The sequence below is a fragment of the Bactrocera neohumeralis genome, chromosome 6 (genome assembly GCF_024586455.1).
Source record: "Bactrocera neohumeralis isolate Rockhampton chromosome 6, APGP_CSIRO_Bneo_wtdbg2-racon-allhic-juicebox.fasta_v2, whole genome shotgun sequence".
Classification (NCBI taxonomy): domain Eukaryota; kingdom Metazoa; phylum Arthropoda; class Insecta; order Diptera; family Tephritidae; genus Bactrocera; species Bactrocera neohumeralis.
Window position 1 is genome coordinate 50,016,063 of NC_065923.1, and position 16,516 is coordinate 50,032,578.

Here is a 16,516-nt window from a genome sequence, read left to right on the forward strand (position 1 = left end):
TTTCTGTAGACTTTAGACTTGACGTAGCCCCACAAAAAATAGTCTAAAGGCGTTAAATCTTTTGGTGGCCAACTGAACATGCATCCCGAAAAATGCACTGTTTGGTGTGGTTTGTACGCTGGTGGAATCATTGGACCGTATTTTTTCAAAGATGCTGTTGGACGCAACGTTACGGTGAATGGCGATCGCTATCGTTCGATGCTAACAAACTTTTTGTTGCCAAAAATGGAAGAACTGAACTTGGTTGACATGTGGTTTCAACACGATGGCGCTACATGCCACACAGCTCGCGATTCTCCATTTTGAGGGAAAACTTCGGAGAACAATTCTTCAAGAAATGGAAAAGTTGGCCACCAAGATCATGCGATTTAACGCCTTTAGACTATTTTTTGTGGGGCTACGTCAAGTCTAAAGTCTACAGAAATAAGCCGGCAACTATTCCAGCTTTGGAAGACAACATTTCCGAAGAAATTCGGGCTATTCCAGGTAAATGCTCAAAAAGTTGCCCAAAATTGGACTTTCCGAATGGACCACCTAAATTTTAAATGAAATTATCTTCAAAAAGTAAATGTCATGTTAACGTTTCATAAAGAACCGATTTTTGCAAATTTTATGCAAAAAAAAGTTATCAAGCTCTTAAAAAATCACCCGATACATTTTCTTTGAAAAATGCTTCGAAGAAAATTCTACGTAGAATTCTTCGATACCAGGTAATGCATAAAAGTAAGCTTTGCGGCTAAATTCTACTGCGTTCATATTTACAATCAAGTAAGTACATGAAAAACGTTACAATACAATATGTAAACAACAAATACAGGTTGATGAAATCAATTTTTTAATAATATAAATATTTTCATTATTCCGTCAAATCGTCAAGCCAAGATTTGCAGAAAGTTGGTTGTGTTTAGGTGAGCTGCAATTTGAATTAACAATTATGTTTATTTTTGTGTTTAAACTTTAAATAAAGAATAAAAGAATATTTTTGAATAGGCATAGTATGTGAGACTAATTAAAAATGAAGAAAACAAAGCACTTTAATGCGTTATTATTTGGTAAGTTTTTCGTGTTTTTAGCATTGAAGGAAATTTATAACTACAAAAAAGTAGTGTAAAAGTAAAAAGCTTCACCGAATCGGAGTATGCTCACTAGGGTGCTTCAAAAAAAAAATTTTGAATTTTTTTTTCATCTTTTACCCCCTCAAACGTTAGTGATTGACAAACAAAAAATCCTCCCTCAAGCCAGGCGCCGTAGCTTAACTGTAAGGGGTCGCTATTTTTTTAGGTTCCTATACATTTAGCAAAATAATTTTCGTTTTTTCATTCAAACTAAAATTTCACCAACTAATTTTCGTTTCTCAAAAATAACTATCACATATTCAGAAAGTTGGCTTTTCAAACTTTAAAAATGCCCACGACAAAATTATTATTCTCAGAAACTTTTTTTATTTTTAATGAAAAAATTCCAAATTTCAAATCACTATGTTTAATCGCCTAATTGAGATAATCAAACTTTGTCGCAGAAATCAATTCAAAAATTTTTTTTTTAAGCACCCTAATGCTCACCAAATTTAAAAAAGTATCAGACTCGTCAAAGGCCGTTTCTCAGCCACAGACTCAGCCACATAGTAATTAAAAGAAAACCATTCCTTTTTATTATACTTATTTTCATAACGAAATACATAAGTACATGCACTTTCATAAATAAAGCAAAATATGCAATTTTTTCTATTCTACCATTGTTCTTGGCATAGAAGAATTCTTCGTTAATTCAGGCATCGAAGAATTCTTCGTTAATTTAGGCATCGAAGAATTCTTCGTTAACTTTGGCATCGAAGAATTCTTCGTTAACTGTGGCATCGAAGAATTCTTCGTTAACTGTGGCATCGAAGAATTCTTCGTTAACTGTGGCATCGAAGAATTCTTCGTTAACTTTGGCATCGAAGAATTCTTCGTTAACTTTGGCATCGAAGAATTCTTCGTTAACTGTGGCATCGAAGAATTCTTCGTCCTTATGGTAAGCGAAAGGGGTGATCTGTTACTTTTCCTAGGACATCACCGTGTTAATTTTCATCGATCGGAGTAAGCGATACAATCATGCTGCATCGTTAACCTCGCTCGCTTACCAATGTCTACCATATCCCGCTGTTTAGTTTTTTACCTAACAAAACTCGGAGCAGAGCAGAGCACATACTTTTACATGTTATACTATGGCTCCCGACAAAGTGAGAGCGGTAGCGATAGCAAAATGAAATGCTACAGGAGTAGCGTAGTTTTTCAAACCCTGGTTTAAATCTAGTTTTAATTATTTTTTCCACTTCTTTATTTGTTGCTGGTTGAATTTCATTAACGGAACGCAACTAAACGTTTTAGTTAGTTTCTTTGAAAAAACTTCTGTGTTTGGATTTCTGAGGGGTGTATTCGACATTTCTGTTGACTCAGAGCTGGTCGCAAAACAGTTCCACAAAGGAGTTCCCTTAGTTTAAGTTTATTAAAGACAACAGTGTAAAACAATATTTTATAAATAAAGTGAAATGCATGAAAATAATAATATTTAAACAAAATGTGTTTTTAATTATGCATGGTACACAATGTACAAGGTAGTGAGAAAATTGGGAATTATAAAAATGAAAATGGTTGATGAGATAACTAGTGTCAATTGGGTACGGCCAATGTCATCGTCATATACACATACATATACATATGTAAGAACAGCATTGTCAGTCTTCTGGTGAATAACTAATAGCTAATGAACTTACTAGTGTTTCACTGTACAGTTGTACTGTGGGGATGTCCAGTGAAAGAGTGAGAGAGAGATGAGAGAATGTGGTTTTACAAAAAATTTGCATACCGGTCTGAAAATCTCCCATAGACGTTTATACAAATTTCATACAGTTACCAGTTTTTAGCAATTAAAATTATTCTCAATACATTTGCACTCATTACTTTTCATTAAATGCAGATCCAGATAAAACTAAATACGAGTAATTGTTTTATATACATACATATGTATGAATTTTATTTCAAATCGGGTATGTTAAAATGTGTCTTCATTTCATACATCGTTCCCGTTATTTTATGGGCTGGTGCAACTCCCACGTACGCTACGAAGTTTTCGCAATCATTGTTACTTTTTTCCGAATGAAAGTTATAATAAGCAATTTATAAATCCCTTATGGGGTTATACACAGTTAGAAGGGCGAAAAAGCGAATTTTCCCGTTTTTTTCTGAGAAAACTTTTAAATTTATTAATCCACAAATTTTTTCACATGTTATTGTATCTTTTAACTGTATATTAAGACTTGGTATTGGTAAAAATATTTATTTGGAAATCACTCTGAAACACATTTTCATTTGCGTGTAACTTCGAAAATATTCATCGGAACGATATTAAAATCTATAAGTATTCTTAACTGTAGCCACATTAAGAAGATAAAAAAAAATCCATTTTTTGAAAATTCCGACCGCATACTCCCCCTATGTTGTACCCGTATTACATATAAATTGCATATATGTATGTATGTACAGTTCTGTTTATAATAATAGCAAGGCCCATAAAAGAATAAGTGCAAACCAATCTTAATCCAATTTTTATCCGGATACTGACGAATACCTGTATATACAAAAAATATGACATGTTTCATCGCATGCGATAAAGTTAAAATAATTTCTTAAAAAGGTCTATAGGTTTCTTCATAAAAAACAACAAAAGCATTACCTAATTAAAATTTAATAATTATTTCGATATAATGGGTTGTCAAAAAAGTCTTGCGGTATTTTTTTTTTTTTTTTTATTGAAATTGAAATGAATTTTTCATAACTCATGCCCAGCTCTTGACCGATGCTAGGCTGCTACTATGCCGGTCTCTTTCGACCAATTCAGCGATTTTATCGCAATTTTCGACGACAGGCCTTCTGGAGCGTGGCGCATCTTCGACCACCTCTACACCAGAACGAAAACGTTGAAACCATCGTTGTGCGGTGGAAATGGAAACTGTATCGGGTCCATAAACTGCACAAATTTTATTGGCGGCTTGAGATGCATTTTTGCCTTTATCGTAGTATTATTGTAAAATATGCCGTATTTTCTCTTTATTTTGCTCCATGTTTGCAACGCAATAACTCACGAACGACTTAAAAGAAACGACAATCAATCAAACACGTGTTAGCGCGTGAATAAAACTAGAACTACGCGCTTTCAGCGCCAACTAGCGAAAATACCGCAAGACTTTTTTGACAACCTAATATTTGAGCTGATCCATAATGCTGCGAGTTTCCTTACCATGCAAAAGATAAGTCAATTATCTGTAAAACATTTTTAAACCAAGGGCAGTTATCTCTAATCAATTTTTTAAGAATAAAAATTCAGTTACATTTTCTGCACTTTGACGAGTTCAAATTATGCTTGACTGCCTTAAGTTTAAAAGATAGTAGGAAAAGTCTCGATTGATATTAATTATGTTTCTACGTTTGTCACAACTTAAAGTCATCTATTTTTAATTGATCATCTCTCTAGGGGTAGGGTATACATAGTATATATAATATATGGCATAATACATCTTGTTCATGTGTTATCGCTTTGTGCCGCCTCCATTACAACTTTCATTATTTCCATCCGCGTTCTTAGTTTGCGATCATGAGTAATCCGTCGCAATGTTGGCAACAGACTAATCACGAAATGATAATCGTCATCCTCTTTACCAGTGGTTTCCTTTCCTACCTCTTTACTTTTACTTGTGTTGTAAATACTTGTATTCCTAGTAAGTTCTATCGGATTTTTTTTATTTATAGAAAATTCGGGTTCCATTATATTTGTGGAGTTCTCCGAAGTAGCAGCCGTGTCCGCAACTTTGTCGTCTTCATCTGCTAATATTATGACTTCGTCTTTAATTTCTATTTCCGGTATTTCAATGTTTGTCGAAGTTTTGCTAACATTAATAACAGGCGGGATTCGTTGTGATTGATTGCCAGGTGTGGATTCTTAAGTAAATGCAAAATTGAGATATACATACATATGTTACATTAAAATAACTTTAATATAAAATAAGTATATTGAGTGAAAATAAAATGAATACCTGCTCCATTTTCCAATTGTGAATGAGTCTGTTCGAAGCGAACGTTATTTATACAACTCACATTTTCCCTTATACGAGTATTAGATTTTTTTGTGGTAAGAGGCTCATTACATGCTTCTATTATATTGGAATTGCTTCTAGATCGTGTTGAGTATTGAGCTTCCCTGCTTTTCTTCACTGCACACTTTTTCCTACGCATTTTGATATCGGTTCTTGCAGATAAATTCTTGATTTGAATTTTCGGAATTTGTGCCCTTGGTACTAAGAGTTCATTTGCAGTTTCATGCGGTGGCTAAAAAAAATATATATATTTAAAAATCGCTGTCATCTTATATAAGGATAAAAATACTTCAAAGAAATGTGAGAGCATGTGAGGGGTTGTAGAAAATGACACAAAATATTTATAAACTTTGAATATTAAATTAAAATTGAAATTCAACGCTGTGCGTACCCCCATAGAAGCATTGTATTTTATTGTTTCAACCGACTCATTGTGTATATTCATTTTAATTGGCCTATGAAGATGGATTGCCGAATTTGCTAGTGGAGGTGAATCACCACTTTCCTGATGTTCCTTGTAAGCTGCATTTGAATGATCGTGTGCTGTAAAGTTGTTTAATTTCGTATCGTAAGTTAAATCTATACAAAGCAGCTTTTATATAGTTACCTGTGGGAAAGATCTGGGTCATAAAATTGCCTGATGTACGAAAGACCTTCGAATGTGATCCCCTTGTTTTCATATTTTTTTCATGACATTCTCTTCTTACAATTTCCGTTTCTTCTGAATCGGGACATGCTTTGAATTGCCGAGGACGCAAAAATTTGCGAATGAAAGACATATCGTCGAAATGCACCCATGATGATTCAATCCCGTCGACCACTTGCCTCTTCAGATCTCTACGGTATTGATCACGCAAGGACTGCCAATTTTTACGAACTAGTTCTCCTGCAAAACTGTTAATTAAAGCAAGTAAGGAAGGGCTAAGTTCGGGTGTAACCGAACATTTTATACTCTTGTAACTTGCAAGAATTACAATTTAACATCTTAAGTTATTTTCCTGGCTTTGATATTTATAACTCAAACACTGACCGACATTGTCTTTATAAGGTTCGTTAGAAAAATGCCTTCAAAAGCCTTCTTTTCACAGATCACGCTTGAGACGTGTCAAACTGCTATGTTATTTATATTCAGAATTGTTTGGCATTTTGCAAGAATGTGTTTCGCGCGCTTAATTTTCTTCAATCTTTGAATTTGGCTTATATCTTTCTTAAAAATAGTGATAGAACTTAAAGATGCATTTTTCTAGCTTTGTCTAGCGACGTGTCACTCTCACAGTTACCCTATGCTTTGAATGTAACAAATACTTTTATTTCTAAAAAAAGGCAATTAATATTTTTAGTATCCATTTTTTTATTAGTTATTTGTTAATTTTAGAAGAGTACAGAAAAAAATTAAAAACTAAAAAAAGTAAAAAATTTCAAAAATTATGAGCTGACGAAGTGGGGGGTCTCTAAAAATTTCCACATACCCATGATTTCAACCCTCCTTTTTATCTGAAACCAAAAAAAAAAAAAGATTATTAATCTAGAATAATGTCACAATGGCCGGAACTACGGAAAAGTGGTAAAATTTTTTTTTCACAAAATGGCGACTGCCTGAAAAAAAAGTATTTTTGGATCACTTTTTTTGACTATTTCGAATTTTTTGAAAATAATAAAAATAAAAATTAGGGGATGGGGCTAGTTCCAACCATAGACAAGCATATAAAGAAGACTCTATAAAAATTTCAAGTAAATCGGTATAGTAGAACCTGAGAAATTGTGGGTATCGTTCCAAAAAAGTCAGTTTTGAGAAAAACGCGTTTAAAGTTTAGGAGACAATTCTAGTGAACACGGACGCCACGTCACAAAATCGGCTGTATCTCCAAAAAATAAGTCGAATTTTGAAAAATCCTTCCAAGTTCATATTTTTGAAATTCTAAACTTTCAAGATATGCAAAAAAAAATCGATTTTTTCAAAATCCTAGACAAGAATATCTCCTTAAGGCGTTAGTGGGTTTAAAAAAAAAACGATTTTTTTTATTATCTTATTAAATTCTACAATACCTCTGGAATATTGTCCAAAATTTTCAAGTTGACCCGAGTTTTGGAGATACAGACTTGAGAACTTGTGACCTCGAGGCTAGCTAGGCTAAGTGAGCCGTCTTTAAACGCGTATTTCTCGAAACTGTGCTTTGAAGTCGGTTGGCAAGATTTCTCGAGAACTACTCAACCATTTTTTTCATTACAACTATTTGAAAAAAAATGTTGCGAAATTTTCACTGTAATTTTCATTGTCTGCCAACAATCCAATTTTCAGTTTTTTTCCTTCGTCCAAGTTCTTATTTAAGGTTTTAACTAAAACACCCGAGTAACCTCATGTAACCCTTAAGAGTTAAAATCTTTGGGCCTAATAGATTCTTGTTAATTATATACATAAGTTGGCTGTGTTGTTATGGAACTTGTGAGAAAATTCGTATGTATTTAATAGCCTTGACAGACGGCAGCGTTAATCCGGATTAACTGCGCACTTAATCAGATCCAAATTTGTGGATGACAGACGGCAGCAATGCAAGTTGAAAACTCTCGTAAACAGCTGATTGTCATCCTTATAATATTTTCAATGAAAATGGATATAAGATAAACATTGCGGTTGCTAGCCGACCAATTTATACAAAACCATTTTTTATTACAAAAACATTTCAAAATTTTTAAAACTACATCATAATATAAAACTTCTGTTTTATTATTGAAAATTTCAAAAACAGTGCTCCTGTTTTTCATTCAGAATAAATTAAAATTGGCCATTTTAACAATGCTATAACTCGTTTACTTAGCTAAGTATAATATCAAGCGTATTAGGTTCTGCAAACAAAATGTGGTTTAATGAGTTTAGAGTTCAACATCGTTTCTGTTCTCAGCATCTATAAATACTATATACATATTAGTACATATGTATATCAACATAAATATATCCACCACACATTTGTATTGCATGCTGCAAGATGTGAATTTCAACGTACTACTAAGCGCATGCAACGGAACGTAGAGAGAATTCTGGTAGGCATTCTTTTGCCTCTGCGTTGTACGCTTTACTAGCGATACGAGTATGTTCAGACGAAGACTCTTTTTGGCGCCGAGTTTTTGTAGACGAGGGGACGACAAGAAAGACGAAGGGAAAAAAGTTTCGAAATTATTTTCATGGTTGCGATGGCGCTCGGTGTCAAATGAATATTTACTTTATGTTCGGAAATTTGAATAGTATTATCTATTTTAATATTTAAAATGCATATAGTATATCTGCAAATGTGCATAATATGACAGAAATATTTTAGAAAAGCGTAAATAAGGATAAAGGTTAGGTAATCAAAAATATTTTGCACACAAGAATTTGTGAATGTGATATGAAAGAAAATGTAGAAAATTGTCCGACTGAAGTTGTCGGTGCCTTACACCAAAAGAGAAAATGCCGATACTGAGCGACAAAAAGACTCCACGTTTGAGCGCCGTTTAAGTGCATTACATACAATATGATCGCTGTGCGCAAGCGAACATAAAAACATGTAAGCAAAGAAGAAATTGTGAATGTGTTGTAGTTGTATGCACTCTAAATCCACAATTATATTTTGTATGAGAACGGTGCAATCCCAGCAAGGAGAATCTTAACAACTTTTTACTAGGTTTTTATACATACATATGTACATATGTAGAGGATTTGATAAATGTATGTATTTTTAGTTTTATGTATGTAAACCTTTTGGTAAGTTCCCAATTATCTTAAAGTTTATATTCTTGTTTCCTTTTTAATTAATTCTACATAAAGCTTCGAGCACATTTTTCATTTTGCTATTTTTGGTGAAAGAGCGAGCGATCTGGAGAATAATTCGTTTATAGTATCAGTTGATTTTCATTTGGGATAAATTTATTATTTATTTTACTTCAAAGTGATGATTTCACTTTTATTAATTCTATAATTCATAATCGAAAATTGATTGCAATGAAAAGCAAAGCAGCAGTTTTACATTACATTTATTAAAAAAATGATTATGTATGTTTCTATATAGATATTTAGCATGGAAGTGCCAAATACAATTTCTGTAATGTAGTAAATATGGCAACCGGAAAATGTAGTTACGTTCAAAAAATGTGTCGTAGCTTTCTCAGTAACAAAAAACGTTATTCTATACATATATATATACATATATGTATGTATGTATGTATATTTATTTACATTTGGTTTCACGATTTTATAACCACACACATATAATTTATAACCTGCTCACATTTGTTCGCAAACACTTTCCTGCAGGGTCTAAAAGTCTATTTGCAACGAACCACTTGCTCACAAATAGTAAAAGCATTTGTACATATCTATGCAGAGTATGTATGTACAATCGCAAATACTACGAAACACTCACCCGGTTTGCCCAACTCTTTTCCTATTGAGTTCCAGATTGCCGTTTTCTTCGCATAGCTGAGGCGAACTTTTTTCGTCTTATCCCATATAATTTCATTTTTGTGAACTAATTTAATAAGTTCGGAACGATATTCTTTATTTTCCTCAATATCCATCACTTTCAACAAACCACTTTAACTACTGGACAACAAACACTATACTCTATCAAACTGCTTGCAAACACACACTGACTCAATGTTACTCACTCGTGCTATGTAAACACTCGTGTCGTTCTGATGAGTATAGCGAGAGAGAGAGAGCGAGTTGAGTGAACGTGTTTTCGTAAAAACATGCATGTCGGAAAATCTCTCATGGTTGCTTGTACAAATTTCATACAGTTACTACGCACGCGTAGGCTACAAAGTGTTCACGAACAGTTTTGCATTTTATTCAATTCAATTTAAAATTAGCGATTCAAAAATGTATGTCGAACATAAGCCTATTTAGTGATGTAACAAAGAGTGTTTTTTTTTTAGATAAGTGGTTTACAAGAAGAAATAAAACGTATATATTTTATGGCCAAGAATTTTGGCAAAAAATTGTACTCAGGTCATAGTTATTCAAATTATTTAAATGTTGTCGTGGTACTCCAAAATACTTATGTTTAAAATTCCAGAATATGCGGTATTTTGCGGGAATTTGAAGGCTAACACGTTATTTTTTCTATAGGTAGTAAAAAATTTACACCAAAGTTTTCTGAACACATTGCAGTAATTTTGTTCTTTGAAACACCCACAACAAAATCTTGGTGAAAAATATACTGCACACACTGTAATATCAAGTGACATGCATGTTCTAGTTGTAGTGGCTAATTAGTACGAGAATCTCTTGGATTGTATGGTTCGGGTTGCTTGTTTTCGAAGTCATCCAACTGTGGGCGCAGGAATAGTGCTGTTTTGCCGGAGTCGGAAAATAGAGAAAAATGGAGTTTGTTAGGGAATGTCATGAAGGGACTCATTGCATTCTGGACATAGGTGTGTTTGGTATATCAGGTTTGATTCTGATTAAGTAGAGTTTAACCTTCTACGGTATCCAGAAAGAAGTTGAGCAAGGGACACTTTATTCTCAGGGCAACTCGAACTGTTTGTCTGCAATGGGTGGTGATTTGACTGAGAGTATGGTATGTCATTCACTGGGAGAGATTCGGTGTTGATGGCTTGTTGCATAAGAAGTCTGGTCGGCGTACTGTTCGATTTCAACGTAATCCCAGAAAGACCTTATGATATTCCTAGGAGGTGGCTCCGCTTTAAGCCGACGACTGCAAGATTATTTCAAGGGAGAGAGTGTCAACCTCCTTGCAGAAAAAAGAGAAAAAAGATAGCTATTTACTCGTAAAAATTTAAATTACATGCATTTAACAATAATGCAAGCAGCCTGTATAGCATTTTCATAAACTATTTCCAGGACATTACTTGTATATTTTAACCCGCTTTTAATTAGTATTTCAGAGTCATCATGAGTTCTATCATCTGAATGATTTGCAACTACTAGACTATTTAAAATTTGTCCTGTTGGTAAAATGTATTTCTGATACCAAGCAGATACCAATGTTATTAGATCTAAGGAATAATTTACCTTCTCCTGTGTGGTTGGAATGTAGTGGAGATTATTGGTTCATTCAAACTGTTTAGCATCAAATATTTCGAAAGGGTCCTCCTTGATTGAATTTCTGTTTTCAAGTAGTACCTGCGCATAATTTGGGTGGCTTCCGTTAGCGTTAGACTGAATGTTCTATGGCAAATCTGTGTCTTTGTTAGACTCTTTAGTTTGATGTTACATAGAATACTTAACGCATCCATATGTTTTTATAGAATACGTTTTAGTATGTCCGTCTTCTGGGTTTCGAAAACACTGTCCAATACTTTCTGGGACTACATTAATTAGGTATATCAGATCATACATTTACATATTTATGCATTTCTGCTTGGTAATACGACTCCTAATGTTGCTAATATTCCTCACGTAACGACATAACTTTTCAATTTCACTTTTAATTGATTCTATTGGAATAGAAAATTGAAGATTTCAGCTACAGGTACAACTCTAAAAAACGCTCTTAAAACAAGATGGCAAGGGTGACACAAAGCCTTGTCTTTCTAAAATATTCTTAATAATTATATAACTATCCACAAACTATTATACATATATGTATATTACTATTATAGCTTGACTTTTTTGATGGGAACTTGCAATATAATTTCCCGCATATCCCACAGAAAGCGACCTGGATAAAATCTTTTGTTTACGTTTAATGTTTTCTTGATTTTTCGGCTTTAATTTAAGCTCAAACATTTCATATTAGATTGGCATCAGGTGACTGTTATGGGCAATCTAACGAATACAATATGGTTTTCTTATTTCCATTGAGTACAGACTCCGCTCTCATGTTTCGGATGATTGTCTTCTTACAGTATTATTAATATAAAGTATTTCAGCTGACTTAGTATTCCTATGGCAGTTGCAGAAAAGTGTCGATAAACTTGTTCCTTTTGGATGGTTGATCTTAACCAAACACGCCTCAAGGAGTTGAACAATACAAAAGTCAGTAAATATAACATTGCTGCAATCACGGTTGACGTTTTCCAGCGCCTAATGCAACTTTTTTTCAAGCAGCTCACGACTTCCGGTCTTTGACCAAGTAGGGTAGCCTAAGAACATCCGTTTGAAGGCGAGCTAAAGTGAGAAGGCGAAACGTCCCCTACATAGGGTTGTGCGCTGGGTTTGGTACCCGCCACGTAAAAAACACTACCAATGAAAAATTACCAACAGCCTCGGAAGAGAAACCCCCCTTTTGATGACGACCATGGCAAACGAAATAAGGACTACGAATTGAGGGCATGCACCTGGAATATCCGGTCCCTTCATTGGGAAGGTGCCGCTGCCCAGCTGGTTGATGTCCTCGTGAAAATAAAGGCTGACATCACCGCCGTCCAAAAAATGCGATGGACGGGACAAGGGCAGAGACGAGCAGGTCCTTGTAGCATTAACTATTACTGATATTGATATCATCTGCCTCAACACCCGCGCCGTTAGTTCTGCTTTCTCCAGACTGGACAAGGAAGCAATGCAAATGGGTCTGGCAGTGAACGAGGGCAAGACGAAATATTTTTGTTGACAGTCATAACTTTGAAGTTGGAGATAGTTTCGTATATTTGAGAGCCAGCATAAACACCACCAAACAATGTCAGCCTGGAAATCCAACGCAGGATAACTCTTGCCAACAGGTGCTATTTCGGACTGAGTAGGCAAAAAAGTTTTCAGATTTGGTAGCATATGGTATTTACAATAGACATAGGAGTTAACTCGGCTATAATCGCGTAAGCGGTGTCTACGCCAGTAAAGAAGAAGAAGTATATAATTCCACTGAACTAACTCATAACAATAGCCGATTTTGCTTTTAATTGAGTAATATTTTAAGAAAGTAAATTAAATTTTTATTTTCCTGACTTTTCTTGCTAATTGCTCATAATCCTTTATCTCTTATCCCTTACTCTAACTATCACTTATGGATTACTTGCGCATTACATTTCATTTATTAAACTTTCGTTTTGGGTAAGATCAAAGCGGTGAATCTCGTATCCACGAAAATAAGTAAGCCTATAACCATTGCGTGCGGTTTCTTTTGATGGTCTCCCTCTTTACCAACAATGCATCAATAAGTCGGATGAAATGGAATGTCGAATTTAAATCAAAGATTATAAGCCCACTCAACCACGTTGACGCGGTCGAATAGGCAGAAAATTGCGCAAAAACGAAAATTACGTTGGAACAATATGAATATTACTTAATTTTATAATTCCATATAATACTTCATCTTTTGATTGGACATTACCCGCTGTTGTTTTTAGTCACGCTTACTTTGTAGCGTATAAAAGGTTTATATAGTGAACAAGGAAGGAAAGGGTAAGTCGGTTGTAACCGAACATTTTATAATCTTGTGACTTGGTAGGGCAAAACAAAGCCGGGGAAAAGTTTTCAGATTTGGTAGCATATGGTATTTATGTACAACTGACAGAAATCCCTGAATCCTTAAGCGTTTGGGGTCATAATTTTTATTACCAATTGAAAAATTCTCACTAATTTGTTATTGATACATTATACTATTATATATGTATAGGGTAGTCGAAAAAGTATTATCGCATTTATAATCAAATTTAAACTTTTTTTTATTTATACTAATAAATAAATAAACGAATATGCCATTTTCCGGTAGAGACATTGTTCCATCAGAGTAAATCGAAATTTCGATTTTCCAGAACGGAAGCGAGCGAACCATTGTTGTGCTACACGAACTGAATTGTAAATTTCACAAATTTCTTTTATGGTTTGCGTAGCATTCTTCCCTTTTTTACACACAAATTTCCAAATATAGCGAATTTCTTTATTATTTTCACTAATTTCTGTAACTTTTTTTCAACTTCCCCGAATTTAATTTTTTTAAAATCTCACCTTTCCAACACTATATGGTATGACACAATGTGATTGGTAGCACTGAAGATATATGACTGCAATGACATCTATTGACAAAATACGAAAAGACTTTTTCGACTACGCAATATATACCATACTTTATTAGTGAGACGGAATTTAAAAATGGGGCTGGTGAGACATAAATCGTGATATTTAAGGATATGAGTTTAAGACCTTCAGATTTAAACCAGATTATGGTTAAGAAAATATGTCAACTTAGTGTTTTCGAAACATTAGTATTGACCTAAATAAACGTCTTAAAGTCAATTGGATATAATGGGGCTAGGGTAAGATCTCTATCTATCTCCAGATGACCTTTAATTTTGATATTAACCTAAAGCATGATCGAGCACACATTTCCACTCAATTTTATTAAGATAACAAAAAAATTTTCCGATACATTCGACACTAGTCCTCTAGTATATTAGGCGCCGGGTAATTCATAAATCGCTCTCTCGCATACCAGAAGATAGAAATTACAAAAATATGGGATATGTGTTCAAAAAAAGTACCAACTTAATTTAGAGCAAAGGAAAGATATGCTCTGAAGTTCACTAATGTACGTCACTGATTAATCGAGATTTACGATAAAAAGTTAACCATAGACATTGAGTTCCACATTTTCGCCATCTGGTGGCTGGAAAAGTTATGGCCCAATTTCGGAATTTTGGTCACCAACATTACTCGAAAACAGCTAAACCGATTAGTCTCAAATTTTAACACGAGCTTCTTAGATATATATTTTTTAGTAATTAATTGAAGATTTTTTCTCACCGATAAATACTTTTTAAGGCCAAAATTTTGCTCAAAAATCGATTTTTTTTCTTCGAGAAACCGCCATTTTGTCAAAAAATTAATCATATCAATTTTTAGACTAAACATTACTTTAATGAAATCTGTTTGGTTTTTTTAATTTCAGAGGATCCAGTTCAGAGATATAGTAATCACCACAGAACGTCTTTTATGAGAGGAGCTCCTGGAGATCAGCTGTAGTTCCTTTCCAAATTAATATTTTTACTAATACTAAGTCTTAAAATAAAGTTAAAAGATACCATAATACACATTTTTGATCAATAAATTTAAAACTTTTCTTAGATAAAAATCTGGAACATTCACTTTTTTCGGCCTTCTAACTCTATATAACCCCTTAATGAGTTTTCACATTTTTACTAGTTTCCAACATAAGCATTATATGAGAGGAGGAAATTATAATATCCGATTTCCCCCATTTTTGAACCGTATAAGGCAGTGCTAGAAGGATTTGTCTACAGCAAGTTTATCACTTTTTTTTCTGAAACCTCGTTTGGTATCCCCGCAGAACTAATACGGCTGTGTAAACTGACGTTGAGCAATACCAGTATCGGAAAAGACCTCTTCGAGCCCAGCCAAACGAGGTTTCAGACAAAGCGACTCCCTATCGTGCGACTTCTTCAATCTGCTGCTGGAGAAAATAATTCGAGCTGCAGAACTCAATCGAGCAGGTACAATCTTTGATAAGAGTGTACAGCTGCTGGCGTATGCCGATGATATTGATATCATCGGCCTCAACACCCGCGTCGTTAGTTCTGCTTTCTCCAGACTGGACAAGGAAGGAAAGCAAATGGGTCTGGCAGTGAACGCGACTTGGCTCTCACGTCATAACTTTGATGTTGTAGATAATTTCGTCTATTTAGGAACCAGTATAAACACCAGCAACAATGTCAGCCTGGAAATCCAACGCAAGATAACTCTTGCCAACAGGTGCTACTTTGGACTAAGTAGGCAGTAAAGTTCTCTCTCGACGAAAAAAACTCAAACTATATAAGTCACTCATTATTCCCGTCCTGCTATATGATTCAGAGGCTTGGACGATGACAGAAACTGATGAGCTGACGTTGCGACTTTTCAAGTGAAAGGTTCTGCGAAAGATTTATGATCCTTTAGATGGGACGATGAGCTGTACGAGATATACGACGACATTGACATAGTTCAGCGAATTAAAAGACAGCGACTACGCTGGCTAAGTCATGTTGTCCGAATGGACGAAAACACTCCAGCTCTGAAAGTATTCGACGCAGTACCCGCCGGGGAAAGTAGAGGAAGAGGAAGACCTCCACTCCGTTGGAAGGACCCAGGTGGAGAAGCACCTGGCTTCGCTTGGTATATCCATTTGGCGCCACGCAGCGAAAAGAAGAAACGACTGGCGCGCTGTTGATAACTCGGCTATAATCGCGTAAGCGATGTCTACGCCAGTAAAGAAGAAGAAGAAGTTTATCACTTTCCGAAATTTTTTGAAGCACTGATAACTCATTTTTTTTATAGTAGGGGGAATCATCGAAAGTTGGAGGGCGGAACTATAATCCGCTAAACCTAACTTACTCTCAACTCAAGACCTCCCACAGAACCAACGATTAAGTTTTACTTCGTGAGAGGTACAGGATTATAAAGTCTTCTCTATTGTGCGGACTGACGGACGCTTAATCTCAGCCTCAGTTTTGTCG

General features: G+C 34.7%; 1 protein-coding gene across 1 annotated transcript; it reads right to left on the reverse strand.

The window, feature by feature from the left end:
- Positions 1-3,622: 3,622 nt before the first annotated feature.
- Positions 3,623-9,738, reverse strand: LOC126763457 (uncharacterized). The gene is made up of 5 exons (XM_050480990.1): positions 9,529-9,738; positions 5,739-6,017; positions 5,523-5,674; positions 5,072-5,363; positions 3,623-4,976 (listed from the first exon to the last, which is right to left on the reverse strand). Exons 1-5 carry the CDS (start codon positions 9,680-9,682, stop codon positions 4,561-4,563), a joined length of 1,293 nt encoding a protein of 430 aa, XP_050336947.1. The 5' UTR covers positions 9,683-9,738; the 3' UTR covers positions 3,623-4,560.
- Positions 9,739-16,516: the final 6,778 nt, after the last annotated feature.

Coding starts and splice junctions, on each gene's coding strand:
- LOC126763457 (XM_050480990.1), bottom strand. CDS start 9,682: ATGGATATTGAGGAAAATAAAGAATATCGTTCCGAACTTATTAAATTA. Junction 5,364..5,522: donor AATACAATGCTTCTATGGGG/GTACGCACAGCG, acceptor TATTTTTTTTAG/CCACCGCATGAAACTGCAAA. Junction 4,977..5,071: donor ACAATTGGAAAATGGAGCAG/GTATTCATTTTA, acceptor CATTTACTTAAG/AATCCACACCTGGCAATCAA.